At 39.9% G+C, this 16673-nt stretch overlaps 1 protein-coding gene across 1 annotated transcript; it reads left to right on the forward strand.

Moving 5' to 3' along the window:
- The first annotated feature begins 6526 nt into the window (after nucleotides 1-6526).
- LOC110944377 (vicilin-like seed storage protein At2g28490) lies at nucleotides 6527-7003 on the forward strand. The gene has a single exon (XM_022186039.1). The coding sequence runs from the start codon at nucleotides 6527-6529 to the stop codon at nucleotides 7001-7003; it is 477 nt and encodes a 158-aa protein (XP_022041731.1).
- Nucleotides 7004-16673: the final 9670 nt, after the last annotated feature.

Raw genomic sequence — 16673 nt, forward strand, 5'->3', positions numbered from 1 at the left:
TTTTGTAATAAGTTAACTACTAGTCAGGTGCCTACCCCAAGAAAGAATCTTTTGTAAAAACTTGTGCGGGAAAACTTAGTTCCCAAGAAATGAATGACAAACGGACAAATGACTTGTCCCCTTTTGGAAAAATGACAGGTGTTATACCAAGGAAGACGTGCCCAGAATGGTTATAAACCTAACACTAAAACAAACACACGTGTACAAGGTATACCAAACATGCCAAACGCCCGGCTGTGGGGCAAAATAGGGTCTAGCTAACCGAAGAAAAGCGGACAAACAAGTCAAAAACATAATCACACATTATAGACTTGTGCAGCGATTGTCCTCGAACAGACAATCCTGGTTTATAAAGCAAACTATAAACACAACACACCTTTGTAAATAAACTACAAAAAGAAAGGTTTTTTTATTACAAAACGAATATACAACAGGAAGCCCTATGGGCCTTCACAAGAAAACCTAATACAAACTAGGAAGCATGATAGGCAAACTAAAAAAGCACAGTTTCCAGCGAACAACCAGAGGTCTTCAGGAAAACGCCAACCTGATACCTGGTAAAGAACTCCTGCAAAAAAGAAAAAACACACCAGGAAACAAGCAAAAAACAAGATAGCAACATATAGTCATAGATTATATGATTAAAGTACTTGGAGAACCCCTACACAAAGGTCCTCCATCCAAACACCAAAAAGTTAAAGTATCCTAGAGCACGTAATTATCCAGATTACAACCATATCGAAAGAGGTTAATGTTCAGAAATCACGGGGAGCCACCCCCAGACAAAGACTTCGGAGACGAGGGACCAGCGGAGGAAAACAGGGCTTTCAGTTCATCTATAGATATCATGGGATGCTCCAGGATCTTCTTGAGAATGACCGGGGTCTTGCCCCCAAACTCCTTATCTAGCTTGGACAACCGCTTCTTGGCTTTGGAATTGTAAAGCGGAGTGTCTTTCCTGTCCAAACCGTGAGCAGAGTAAATATACCCATCCTTCAGCCCAGCCTGATAGCCAACATCCTGGTACGCCCTATACACCTCCTCCAGGCCATTTTTAAACTCCTCCGACTGAGAGACAGCAGTAAGGAAGGCTCCGAAACCTTCAGTGATCAACCAATGCTTCTCTTTAGCCAACCGCTGGTTATCATCAAAAGTTATTCCATAATCAGCATACATAGTGTTCAGCTGTTCCTGAGAAACGGAGCCGACCTCCTTCAGATGCTTCAGCTCCGCGGCTAACTCTTCTTTCTCATCTACCAACACCGCCATCTCCCTCTCCCAAGCCCTCTCCCTCCGCTCCAACATAGCTCCAGCCCCCTGAGCAAAAGGCATCAGAAAGAATCCAAAAATAGTTGGAAAATATAAATAAAAAAGGGGGGGAGAAAGGCTATGTACCTTCTCCTCTTGCAATTTTCGCTTAGCCTCAACCACTTGACTGGGAAGCCTTGACTTCACCCTTGAGTTCTTCATTCGCCCTCCTCAAATCATCAACTCGCTGCAACATGCCGGCACCCCTGAAAAAGCTCTCACAGAGTGACATGCTGTACTGATCCTCAAAAAGGTCATCCCTCAAAGCAGAATTCATGAACCTATGAGAGGGAGGAACAGCATGACTCAAAAAAACCCTGGCAGTCTCAGGGGTCCCTATCACCGAAGAATGAGTTATTTTCCACTTGGGAACACAGGTGAAAGGGAGGGCATCAGCAAACAGGGGAGCCAAAGGGGATCGATGAGCAAGACCCTCAAATTGAGAAGGTTTACTGGTCCCAGTAGCATGATGGGGAGAAACCTGAAAGGCTGAGGCAATATGAGCAATGCTTACTTCGGGAGACTTGTCCCGAACACGGGAAGAGGAAGGGCCAGTAGGAATCTCTATTGGATCATGAGAACTTCCCTACTCGGACAAAGAAAGAAAAAAGAACATCAACAAGGGTGCACTCATAAGACTGGAGGACGCAGGTGCTTAGACAAAGAACTCTTAACCCCGGCAGGAGGAAGTTCGGAAGCAGCCTTTGTTGAAGGAGGGGGTTTCTGTCCGCTAACACTCCGGAGCCTCTGCCGGATGTCACGAGGAGCAGGGGCTGGCTTAGGGCTTACAGCTTTCCTCTTACGAACCAAACGGATTTCCAGATCTTCGTCATCATCATGACTAGAACGCTCAGCAGGAAGGGGATCAGGGGAACTCTCCTCCCCGTCAGAAGAAGCCCCCTCTCCTCCTTCCACAGCAACGGAACCCCCAGCCTGAACAGACCCTCCGGTAACCTGCATCCCAACACTCCGGTTCAAACCCGGATCAACTTCATCACCAACCACAAATTTAACGTCCTTAGAATCCCCTTGGAGCAGTCTCCACAAAGTCAACTCTGCATAAGAAGAAACACTAAAGATGACTACACAGATCCCAAGGAGTAAAAACAGATAACAGCAAATCCAGGGCAAAAGATACCTTTTTTACCAAAAAAAGCCTTGGGGCGAACTGAGTAAGAAGGGCTCAGCCCCCCCATGGCCAGGATTCCCTCAGAAAAAGTAAAAGCTCTCGTCGGATTTTCATACATACGCTTCCATTGGACGATCTCGTCAGCAGATAAAATGGGGATGCTGTCTTCAATAGCAGCCTCGGCATCCTTCGGTGGTGGAGACTCCGGTATCATGGCAGCAGAAACAAAAATAAACCTACTCTTCCATTCCTTAGGGTAAGTGGAGGTCGGCATAAAGGTATAACAGGGCTTTGATACATTGTTCTGTCGTTTGGCAAAAGTGAACAATCCCCATCGGAGATCAGTTTGTAAAACATGAAGAACAAGGGGACAGATGGCTCGCCGGAAACGGCCGCACAAGACAACTCAAAATGCACTACTCTCATAAACAATAGGGGATGCAACTGAGAGAAATGAACCCCGAAATGAGCAATAAGGCTATCTTGAAAGATGAAAGGGGATACCGGACCCCACAAGAAGAAAACGCCAAAGTATAAAGGGGAATTCGGTCCGGCGTGCATTCGGCCGATTTATCAGGACCCGGCAAGGTGGGAGAAAAACGCTCAGGAATGTTGTAAGTCTCGACAAAGGACTTCAAGTCCTTTATCGTCAAGACTGATCGAATTGCGGAACATCCGGAACGACTCATGGTTAAGAGAAAGATGGTGATCGGAGGAATGTGACGGAAAGAAAGAAAGAACCAGAAGAAATTGAGAAGAAGTTTGAAAGATAATGGGGGTATTTAAAGAGAATAACTGACAAACAGGAAACCGTCACATCACTCGTCCCTTCAAAATTTAAAAAGGGGTGCACATGTATTTAGGGGATTAACCCCCGCCACTAGCATTCGGCGAAATGATGGGCCTAGTGAGAAGAAAGGGCAGTTAATAATTATTCAAAAACGGGCCCACATTCGTAGCCCGAAAAAATTAACCTCCTTCTTGCACAGTTGTGACTCAGCCCCGGATCATGAGCCTTGAGTCTCAGAACCAGGGACTAAAGATGACTTGACGACGGGCCTGTGGGTTGCCCCATTTACCCATCTTGAGCTACTATCACGTGGGCCCAACAGGACATAACCCAACAGTGGCTTACCTTGTCCACTAAAGCTCTCCTTTTACTGAATGAGCGGGAAAATAGAATCAGAGAAGAAAGGCCACATTTAATGCTCGATTAGAAAAGGATCTTTGGCTGGAAATTGTACTTCCTAGCCTGAAGCATTAAATGAAGCTGCCATCTCGTCGTTGGGGGTCAGACACGTGTCTGAGCCCCCCAAAGACCATCAGAACCCGTTGGATCATCTTAATAAAATATCTTACATGGAAGATAAGGTCTAGAGGTTATATAAGGAAAGAAAGGAGTGATCATAAGGCAGGCTCTCGGAAGATATCGCATTTAAAACTCTCTCATTTACTCCTCTCTTATTTATTCCGACCAACATTCTTACATATTAAACACACACACATTTATTGGATTCACACCTTAGAGGAAACATTCCGGTGATCATACTCATCGGGATAAACTCCTCCAACTTTCCGGCAAGTTTACTTATTCTCACGCCGGAGCTTGGTCACGGATTCCCCCCCGGGGGCCCTCCGTGACGAGGCTAACGGTTTACTTTTTTGTAGTAACAAAGGCCGGGATATCTTGACGTCAGCGAAGACCCCTTTGAACATCATCAGGGATTTGGGTATTCGACAGATATATATGTTCCCATGTATCTTTGTCGAGATATATTTGTCATTTTCTAAATTGTAGAGTTTGTGATAATTTCATGGGTGTATAATCAATTGATCTCTAAATTCACACATATTGATTTGTCTAAACTCTTTTGACTCGTTATTTAATCGATTACACAAATCGTGTTTGACGTACTTTATTACAAGTTTTAAATTTTGCATGAAGAACATTGTACCAATTCGTTTCCTAGATTTTGAGGGCCCTACAATCTCTAACTATATAAAATGAGAATATTCATTTATTTATTTAATATATATAATTGAAAAATTGAAAAATGAGTATGAATAGTGAGTTTATTTTATAATAATAGATTATTTTTTAATATTTTATTATTTAATATTATAATAATTTATTATTATATTTATTTTAAGTTTTAACATATTTTTCCTTTTTTTAAATTATAGTTCAATTATCATTTGTTTTTTGTTTTTAATAATTTTTTTGTTTTTTTAAATTATATTTCCTTTATTATTTAATTTAATATCTCTCTGATAAGTTTCATTCGTTAATTTTTTTCCCTCAACATTATGGTATGAGTTTTGTTTAAAACGAAGTTGTATTCAAAATTGATTAATTATTTGGTATCATAATAAAATGGTACGATGATAAACTGTGTCGATTCTAATGGTTTGGCTTTTTAAACAAAATGATTCATTTTCAAATAACATTACATTATCATTTGTTTCGTTTCGCCGCAAGGCACGACGTTAACACGTATAGTTGGAAAGTGATCATGAATAGAAATTTGATTATTATAATAAAACATTTAGTTTTTTCCATACTTTTATCATTTCAGTATTACAATAAATTACTATTATATATACTTTAACCTTAAACATATTTCATTAATTTTAACTTTAATTGATTTTTTTCTTAATATTACTGATACTGTCATCAGTATCGTACTGTATAACATCCGTATAGTTTTTCTTATTATTCGCGTCATCATGTACTTATTAATATTATGTGCAATTCGATAAAAGTTCTATTAAAACGAGCCATATATAGTTGATTTTTTTTTATCATCACCAATCGAACATATACCAAACAAACAACATTGGTAATGGTATTGTATGCATCTCTATAGTTTTCTCAACGTGGCGGTATAAAATGCATTGAACACAAAGTTATATTCAAAATAAAGTATTTTTTTCTTAATATTACTGATACTGTCATCAGTGTTGTACTTTTGTAAGTATTTTTTTAATAATAAATAGCAACTGATAATTTCTTTAACATTTTCTTGTAATTAATAATATTTTATTTATCATTCAATTTAATTTTAAATTCTAAATTCGTAACTGTGTTTATTTCTTATTATAACAAACCAAGTTATTTACCAGTGTATTGTGACGGTATGTTATCGCATACATTGGATCCATATCGATATGGTTCGTTACAATACTTGTAGGATGCATTCACTAGGTATAGAAGTCAACACATGTTTTACATTGACAAAAAATGATTTAAATGGACACCGGCACTGACACCAATGTTGTTCTAACGGTATTTATCGGTTCAGATTGTCACGATAGTTGTACTGATATTCATTTATTGTCACAGACAAAGTTGTATAAATGAAAAACTTGAAGCTGGTATGGAAGCTGCGAGAGCCAGCTTTTCTTCATTTTGCTTAGTTAAGAAGGCCATGTGTTCCATTAAGGTTGTGGATGGAATGTTTTGAGATGCAGGCTGGGTGGCAGGACCAAAAGCTACATTAGCATGTTGTCACTGAGGTTGGGGTTGCTGCTGAACACTGGTGGTATTGACAATTGCTGCTTGAGAAGAAGGAAGTGACATACCATACACGTAGTTGGATTTTGGCGCTAGTACAGGACTGAACATAATATTTGGATTGTTGTTCACGACTCCATGAACTGGACTGAAAACCAAATTTGGATGACCTTGAGACATCAAAACAGAATTGTTGGGACTAGTCATGCCGGCGGCCATCAACGAATTCTTGTGATTTATCTCTCTCTGCTGATTATCAATCTCACAAGACTTGATTGTGGCAATCAACTCAGTGAGGGTGTGTTTGGTATGGTGTAATGGAATAGATGAGAGAATGGAATGGACGAGGTAATGGAATGGACAAAGGAATGAAATGGATCATTACATTCCATAGTCTTGTTTGGTTACCATGCAGGAAAGGAATAAATCATTACCTTGTGTTGTTTGGTAGGTAAGAAAAGAAGAATGAACTAAATCGGTGATGGGTGGTGGCGGTGATCGGTGGCAGCTAGTGGCGGTGGTAGCAATGGGTGGCGGTGGTCGGTGGATGAAGGTTGTTAGCGGTGGCGGCGGCGATGGTCGGGGTTGGCGGTGGTATGCGGTGGCGGGTGGCGACGATGGTGGTGGTGACAGGTGGTGGTCGTGGCGACGACGGTGGGTGGCGGTTGTCGACGGTAGCGGGTGGTGGCGGCAGAAGATGGTGGTGGAGGGTGGCGGTAGTGGTTGGGGTGGTGGTGGTCGGCGATGGCGGGTGGCGGCGATGGTGGTCGATGGTGGTGGCGACGGGCGGTGGTGATGGCGGCGACGACGACGACGGTGGGTGGTGGTCGACGATAGCGAGTGGTAGCAGTGGAGGATGTTGGTGGTGGTCGGCGGAGGGTGGCGGTAGTAGTTGGGGTGTCGGTGGTCTGCAACGGCGGGTGGCAGCGATGGTAGTTGATGGCGGTGGTGACGAGCGGGTGTGGCGGCGGAGGACGGTGGTGGTGATCGGCGGAAGTTGGTGGCGGGTGGTGAAGATGGCAAGTGCTGATGGTGGCAGATGGCGGTGGTGATGGGCGGTGTTTGTGATGTAGGGTGAGAGAGAGAATGGAATGGAAAAAAAACAGGGGGAGTGGATGGAATGAATTTGAGGGAATGGAATGACTTATGAAATGGGTGATTCCATTACGTTGACCAACCAAACACATTTTTTTCATTCCCTCGCAATAGTTCATTCCATTCCACCTCCCATTCCTTTATACCAAACACTACCTAAGTGTCACTTCATTCAGATTCTTCGTACGCTTGATCATAGAAACATAGGCATCCCAGCTTTTTGGCAGTGAGTTCAATGGTTGGCGCTTCATTCCACTATTTGAGATGTTGATTCCAACACTTACCATTTGTGACATAAGTTTGACGAATCTCCTTATCTGGTTTTCAACGGTTTCACCATAAATGTGATTAAAAGAATTGAATTGCTGATTTATCATGTTCACTCTGCTTACGTTCATGTTAGCATTACCCTCAAACAAGTTTGTCAACTCATCCCAAATTTCCTTTGCACTTTTGCAATTTTGGACGGCAATTGAAATGTCTGAACCAAGTGCCCTTGAGAGAGTTCCAAAAGCAGCTTCATCCTCAGCTATGATGTAACACTCATCTTATTTATTTAATATTTTAATATATAATACGCACTAATAAAAAAATGCGTAATTAACAAAAATCTTGTAAACTTAGTTAATGACTAAGTGGTACATTTTTTTTGAAAGGAAAACTTCATTAAAACCGGCCAACCCGAAAAAAAGGACGGGAGGCCAAAACAAAACACAAGAATTATACAAACTTACACCACTCTACCCATGACACATCTATACATTTAGATCTATTAGTAAACCACAAAAACCCGAGCGACCTGATAGAGCAAAAGACCTCTTCCACCTTTGGCGTTTTCCCGTTAAACACACAATCATTTCTAGCTTTCCATATCAACCAACACGTGGATAACACAATTCCTTGATAAGCCAAAGAAAGCTTTCCACTCAACCCACAGAAGCGATGAGCCACCAACACATCTTTGAAAGAAAAAGCCATAAGAAACGGCACCTTGCACCAAGAACTAATCTTCGACCAGATAGCCGTAGCGAAGCTACATGCCGTGAACAGATGATCGGCCGATTCCTCCCCCGACCCACACAACGGGCACATCACATCCCCAACCTGAACATTCCGTTTGTGAAGCTCCACCTTCGTAGGTAATATTTCCATCACCGCCCTCCAAGCGAAAACGTTACATTTTAGAGGAATCCACTTACACCATTCCCAAATGAACCTGTTCGGATCAACCTCCTTAGCCCCCACGAGCTCATAGGCCGAGTTCACCGAGAATTCACCGGAGTCCTCGGGCAACCACAACCATCGATCGCCAGAATCAGAAAGGGAGACGTCACGCAGAAGAGAGCACAAGGCAGCCCATTCAGCCAACTCAACAGCGGAGTCAGGAGGTTTTTTCCAACGCCACGCCGCTGAAGGGTTCGAGAAGGGACTGACAATCCGATCCCGAACACAACATCTTTTGTCACTCTCCAAAGCGAACAAATTCGGAAAGCATAATCTAAACGGATCTTTGTTCAACCACGGATCAAGCCAGAAGGATATCTTCAAGCCGTTTCCCACAACCCCTTTCATGAAGTGACGAAACCGATCGGGCCCCTTAATGGGTTTCTCAACGGATTTGACAATCCCAACCCAAACACCACCGAACGAGGCCCTAGCCGGGAGAAATTCCCAGGATCTGGCATGAGAATGAATAGATGACACAACCTTAGCCCATAGAGACTCACCATCAGATTTGAACCTCCAAGCCCATTTCAGAAGAAGAGACGTATTAACAGGACCGAGCTTCCTAATACCAAGGCCACCCGACTTGACGGGGGATGTCACACACTCCCATGAAACCCAGCTCATCTTTCTTTCCGACCCCGAGCCCCCCCATAAAAACTTCCTCATAATGCCTTCCAGACGATCAATAACTCCCACAGGGGCTCTATACAGAGAGAAAAAATAAAGGGGGAGACTTTGCAGACCAGATTTAATAAGCGTTAACCTTCCGCCTATGGACAGCAACGAGGCTTTCCACAACGACAGCCTGGATTTGAACATCTCGATCACCGATCTCCAGTTGGAGATGCGGTTCATATTAGCTCCAACCGGTAACCCCAAATACTTGAAAGGTAACTTTTCCACTCTACAACCAAAAGCCAACGCCGAGGAAGCTAACTCCGCATCACCGATCCCTATGCCAATAATACTTGATTTGCTTAAATTAATCATAAGCCCAGAGCAAATATGGAAACACCGGAGGATCCTAACCACATTACAAATACTCGCCGCTGACCACTCCCCAACGACAAAAGCGTCGTCGGCGAACAGAAGGTGAGACAACGAGGGCCCGTTGTTGGGCAGCCGAATACCTGAAACCGCCCCAATCTCCTCAGCCTTACGAAAGCTAGCTGATAGAGCTTCCATGACTAACAGAAAAAGGAAAGGCGAGAGAGGATCTCCCTGTCGCATACCCTTGAAACACTGAAAATCGAACGTCGGGGAGCCGTTGACCAGAATCGCCGCTCTAGCTGAAGAAAGGATACCATGAACCCATCTGCACCATAACTGAGGAAACCCCATCTGCACCATGACCGACCCAACAAAACCCCAGTTGACGTTGTCGTAGGCCTTTTCGAAGTCGAGCTTGAACAGAAACGCCTTCCTATTCTTCTTTTTGACCCAATTAATAATCTCACTGATAATGAGAGGACCGTCCAATATAAACTTCCCTTTGAGGAAAGCGGATTGGTTCTCTGAGGTGACCGAGGCAAGAACTTTCTTCAACCGGTTAGCTAGGACCTTCGAAATAACTTTCTTCAACCAGTTGACTAAGTGGTACATAGTCATAGAGTATTAACATAATCCAACTAATAGGTTTAAAAACATTGCATATTAGTAGTGTTTACAAAACATCATCATCTAAACATGATTAGATAGTGCGGAAGCTACAAAATTTGGTGTTCGGTTCTTGCGTCTTTGCTTGATCGGCATCCGGGATGAAATGAGCATTACATAAGGTCAAAACCACATCACTTATTACTTTTGACAATGATAAAATAAGCATATACAAGTCTCGACATCATACACATAGCAGAAAAACAAAAAGCTAAAAATTTGGTCTGTCGCAACACGCGACAGACTCAAGCTAATCCTTCGCATGTCACGAGCATCCTCGTGTGTCGTGCCCGGACCTTGGCTCCCTCGCGCGTGTCGCGGGGAAACAGGTTTTCCAGCAGGTCCAGTTTCTGGACCTACATATTTGCCCAGCTCCGAAAATCTTCAAAATCTACCTTAAAACTAGCATAACTTTTTACTCGTTTGTCCGTTTTAGCCGGTTCCTTTTCCTATGTGTACGTAATTTAAATACGGACCTGTTTATCATCATTATATGCATAGAAATCCTATTTATAGGTTGATCGCCTATAAATCCCCCTTTTCATTTATTCGACCCGTTTGATTATATGCCAAACTTTACTTTGGTCATTCTTGCTAATTACTAAGCATAATTACCCATTTCCCGGGCTTGTCAACATTGGCGTTTCATTACCTTCCCAAGGTTTACACGCATAATATTTCTCAATTGTTAGTAATTTTTTCAATCATAAACATTTATACAATTCTCAACACATTATGATTTTAAATTCTTTGACCCGATATCATGGGTTCCTTTAAGAAAAGCTAATCTTTTGGGTGTGTCCGCTCAAAGGCCTATGCTTCTTAATTCATATACAACAAGTGACCTTCAAGTCACTTCAAAAACTACTAATTTATCCATTGTTTGACCCGTTTGGTTGTTGAGTGAAAACCTTCACCTCATTGGCAAAACAAGCTTATTCCAACCATACTTTAATCATTTATTTTGACTCGTTTGGCGTGTCGAGTGAACTTCGTCACTTTTATGATTTACCAAACATACACCAATTATTCATTTGACCCGTTTGGCTTGTCGAGTGAACTTGTCACTTCTATGATTTACCAAACATACACCAATTATTCATGTTGACCCGTTTGTTTATCTAGTGAACATCGTCACTTCAACTAGACATCCAAATTCATACACTATGCTAAATTCAAGTCTATTAAAAAAATATATAACAAACATAACGTAACGAAACCGTGGTTACGTACCTTTAGAGCAATCCTTTCAAACGCGTATCGCCACTAGCTTGTCCGCTTGGCGTCCCGGTTTCCTTGCCTATAGAGTTCAACCATAGTTGTTTAGAACCCTCTTATAGCATATAACGCATAATTTTCCCACACTAGTCAAATATGCATTTTTAGTCGGGTTTTTTTAATATTTATCTTCTCTTAGGCATTACATCAAACACCTAATGAGCATGATTTCATACAATTAAAATCAAGTTATTAACTAACTATTTAGCCAAGATTTAAGCATCCTTTCTCAAGTTCATGTCAATTTTTCATATCAACAAGTTAGAATTCACTCCACAGAGCTCAAATACACTAAGTTAACAATGATAATCCTAGTGTTTAACATACTTCTACAAAACCCACTTGACACATGAGTGTAGGATCATGAATTCACAATTATAAGCATCAATTCAACAAGTAAATGGTTAGGGTTTACTCCTAGACATAATTTCATTCTTAATTTCATCCAAACAATGATCATGCAAACTCAGATTCGAATTTCTTGAGTTCATCTAAAATTTAAGACGGAACCAATCAGTGAAATTTCACATACCTTATGATCCCTTCTCCGAGGTGATCACTAATCTATATTCAGATTTCGATTTGGTCTTGATTTGAGCCTTCAATTTGTGAGTTTTGTAAGAGTTAGGGTTTGAAGGGGAACTCCCTGGTCACCCCCTGTGTTTAGTCGAACCAGAACACACACGTAGGGTGTGTTTTGGTTTTTGTTATTTTATTTAATAAAAACCATTTTCGGTTTTGTCACTTGTGGCCCCTCAATTTTCCTCAAATTTTATGTAGTGTGATTTAACCAAGTTCCCTTATTATTACTTGGCTTGTGATTAACTAGGATATTCATTCCTAGTCACTTTATTTTGGTTATAACCGACATTTTATTTTCAATACAAAAATTTATATTTTCGGGGTGTTACAAGTCTACCCCCCCTTAAAGAGGTTTCGTCCCCGAAACCTTCATTACGTAGTTCATTGGTTAGACCAACGAACCTAGTTTCATTTTCATGACATTCCTTCTTTCGGTAAAGCGTTATCATTCGTATTAACATGGGTGTCTTTTATGTATAAGTCCTCATGGACCTTAGTTTTCGCCCTATATTTCTTATTTTTGTCGTCTATTCGTTCCAATTGACAATCCACCGCTCAATAGTATGAGTTCGTCAACATGTTTACTCCATACTAATCCCATATTGACCAGTGTTTTGTATAAATCACAACAATATTTTGACTCCGAACGGACCCATCGGCTAGACTGATTAGTCACCGTCACTTCATTCCCCTTTAATTTTGGGTCTGCCCCTTTTTGCCATAATCAAACTTAGGTAAGTTTATGATCTTCAATCCCATAACTCAACATGACTATAGTCTGTATCAGTTTTTCTTAACCGTGATCGTATCACGTCGTGTTTAAGTTTAGATGATTTTCTCGTTATCAATATCTTCTTTCTAATGTATCGTCTTACACCCATCGGTGTTAAGACCTATATCCTTTATTAATAACTGTTTCCTAATTGTCTCATAACATTCATTTTTGTTAAACGTTGTTCCTCACTAAAACTGAATTTCTGTTTAACGTTTATCTCTTTTAATTTATGTCAATTACCCATATTCGGGAATTGACGACAAGAATTTATTCTTATCCGCTATTGTATTAGGCGGGGAGTCGTATCCAGTCATCTTACTGTACCCCGAGTGACCAGAAGGTTCTTTTGCTTAGCCTCGTAGGTTATTTCTTTAGGCTTTCACCCCTTTTGGTTCATTTCTTTCTATTGCTGACGCTAGATTTATGTAGTCCTTTAAACTCTTACTTTGTTTATAATTCCAAAGATTATGTCGATCCCATAGATCATCTTTGCTTGTGAAATTTTCGTATACTTAGAAATACATTCCTGGTGTCATGGCACCCGTTTCAAGCTTAAAATTCATTTATTTTCAAATTTTATTGATTCGACCGTAGTCCAAGGTTACACCCGCTTTCTTTCGGATTAGCTTTCCGACTCTATGACCTCTTATGTCACTTTCGCGTCGGTTTAGTTCACTCATACCGTTATTTGACTTACGCCCCTATTCCTTTCAACCCGTTACCCGGGTTCTTTATCTTAATGTTTTTAACACTCCGGTTTTATTGGTTTGTGTTTTCCTTTCCATACTCTTTTACGACCTATCACATAGATTCAGTAATATTTCGCACTTCCATTATACGTTTTGCGCTTACCTAGAATTTCAGGTATTATACTTTATTCAGCCCGTCCAACATTGCAAAAGTTGAACATAGCTATCAAAATTTCTGTTTTGTGAAACTTTATCGTCTTTTAGTCATAACTCTTAATCCGAGTCTTTTGACTTTTAATCTGTGTCACCGTCTATTGGTTTACGCATATATCCGTAATCCTACTCATCTATCGGGTAATTTACCGAAGTCATTATCAAAGCCACCATTCCGACATGCATTAAGGCTTCGTTTTGATTTATTCGGTAGTATTAGTGTAATCCCGTAGCCTTTATTCCACCAAATCCTTAATTTTTTCGTTCATTTTGTTTGACTTGTTCTGGTGAACTTCATTACTTATGATAGTCAAACTTTACCCTTATGCCTTAACATTCTTGTTTGTTGGTTTATAATTTTAATTAGCTTGATTCTTATCCCTTCCCTTGGGCTCATTACTTTAATGTAATACGCTCCCGTTATCCGGCTTTCGTTTACCTTTATTATCAAACATTTTACTTATTTGATCCGAACACCACCTTTCTTTTGTTAGCCACCCTTAGGTCTATTTCTTTTACTAATGTCCCGAAGGCCCATTTCTTAAGTCTTATTTGGTAAAACCACTGCTATAGTTATACGGCTTTTGGGGTTTACCCGTTCTTATTTTAACACTTTCATAATGTTTATTTTGCTAATCCTTTGTATAATCACATCCATCACTGTGATCATCATACTTCCTCAAAAGGATTTGATTAATAATGTGTTACTTGGATGGTTACCCATACCCAAGTTTCTAAATTTGCATTTATTGATACTTTATTATTCATAGTAGTGAACAATACGTATCATCCATTTAGCTTCTTTCTCGAGGATATTTTCGGTCCGAGTCTTAATTTCTCATTTTTAACCTTAATCCTATTGTAACAATAACAAAATTAATTTATTTAGTTTTATTATTCCTTATCGTTGCATGAAATTTACCTACATCGTTTATTGATATAAACAATGCTTCTACATGTTTTATTTAGTTTTGCCAAGTCCATAACCTTGTCTTCGCCATTTATTACTATTGCAAATTCCGGGTTCGAGTGTAATTACACTCCTTCCCAATACCACGTTTATTCACTTCATTAGACTCCCGGGTTCGAGTGTACGTACACTTCTTCCCCTTACAATATTTATCGAGGTTACTTCTACCTCGGTTTCACATACTCGTCAATGTTTATTTTCTTATACATACTTTTATATATATATATATATATATATATATATATATATATATATATATATATATATATATATATATATATATATCTTTTACATAATTCACTCATTTCACTACTCATATATGTTCATATGCAACTATTATTCGCACTTGTATCGAATAAAATTTGTGCTAAAATTGAATTTACAAAAAAAAATGTACCTGAAATGACATCAGGTTCAGCTTTAGCCTCTGCGGCTGTCATATGGGAAGACCGTGCCTTCTCTTTCGGGGTATCAGACTTTGCACCAATCATGCCCTCGGTCCTAACCAATTTCGGGCATTCAGACCTTTTGTATCCCAGGTTATAACATTTATAACATACTGACACCTTTTCTGGGCATTTTGCAACCACATATCCCTCTTTTCCACAAATAGGACATGGTTTGTTTCTAAAGTAGCATTTGCCCTGGTGAGTTTTTCCACATAATTTATACTGAGGTGACCCCCTTCTTGTAACTCCTTTCTTAGAAGCTTTATTAGGCTTTGGCTTCTTTGCGGATCTTGGGTTCACATCCCACTCTCTCTCGTCATCTTTTTCTTGTGAGAGACTGTCTTTTAGTTCAGTCATCATATCCTCCACCACTAGCAAGATTGTGGTTTGTAGTCTTTCGACAAACTGCGGTAGACTAGCTTCTAATGCCTTTCCGACTTCCTTGGAAATTTTAGCTTCCATCTCTTCAGTTAATTGAGATGTTAATTCGCCCCTGGTTACACCAGACATTTCTTTTATCTGTTCAGTGACTATTGGCACCGTATCATTTTTTACCTTTATCCGTCATCATGAATCTGAAATGTTTATACTCACTATTAAACATTTCATTTTATAACATATGTGTCATTCATTTTGATTTAGCCAAGTTCACCACTTACTTAAACCATTTATGTTTAGTGTACCTTCCGGGTTTGAGTGTGTTAACACGTACTTCCCGTGCACATCAAATCAAATTTCCTTTTTCTAATATTCTAAATAGTCTACTAAAGCAATTAATTCTTACCGGATGTTTGATCAAGCTTGAACCAAACACACTTTGTTAACAACCTTGAGCTCTGATTACCAACTTGTAACACTCATCTTATTTATTTAATATTTTAATATATAATACGCACTAATCAAAAACAAAAATGCGTAATTAACAAAAATCTTGTAAACTTAGTTAATGACTAAGTGGTACATAGTCATAGAGTATTAACATAATCCAACTAATAGGTTTAAAAACATTGCATATTGGTAGTGTTTACAAAACATCATCATCTAAACATGATTAGATAGTGCGGAAGCTACAAAATTTGGTGTTCGGTTCTTGCGTCTTTGCTTGATCGGTATCCGGGATGAAATGAGCATTACCTAAGGTCAAAACCACATCACTTATTAGTTTTGACAATGATAAAATAAGCATATACAAGTCTCGACATCATACACATAGTAGAAAAATAAAAATCTAAAATTATGGTCTGTCGCGCCACGCGACAGACTCAAGCTAATCCTTCGCGTGTCGCGAGTGTCCTTGCATGTCGCGACCGGACCTTGGCTCCCTGGCGTGTGTCGCGGGGAAACAGGTTTTCTAGCAGGTCCACTGGACCTGCATATTTGCCCAGCTCCGAAAATCTTAAAAATCTACCTTTAAACTAGCATAACTTTTTACTTGTTTGTCCGTTTTAGCCGATTCTTTTACCTATCTGTCCGTAATTTAAATACGGACCCGTTTATCATCATTATATGATAGAAATCCTATTTATAGGCTGATCGCCTATAAATCCCCTTTTTCATTTATTCGACCCTTTTGATTATATGCTAAACTTTACTTTGGTCATTCTTGCTAATTACTAAGCATAATTACCCATTTCTCGGGCTTGTCAACATTGGCGTTTCATTACCTTCCCAAGGTTTACACGCATAATATTTCTCGATTGTTAGTAATGTTTTCAATCATAAACATTTATGCAATTCTCAACACATTATGATTTTAAATTCTTTGACCCAATATCATGGGTTCCTTTA

The sequence above is a fragment of the Helianthus annuus genome, chromosome 16, assembly GCF_002127325.2.
Source record: "Helianthus annuus cultivar XRQ/B chromosome 16, HanXRQr2.0-SUNRISE, whole genome shotgun sequence".
Taxonomy (NCBI): Eukaryota; Viridiplantae; Streptophyta; class Magnoliopsida; order Asterales; family Asteraceae; genus Helianthus; species Helianthus annuus.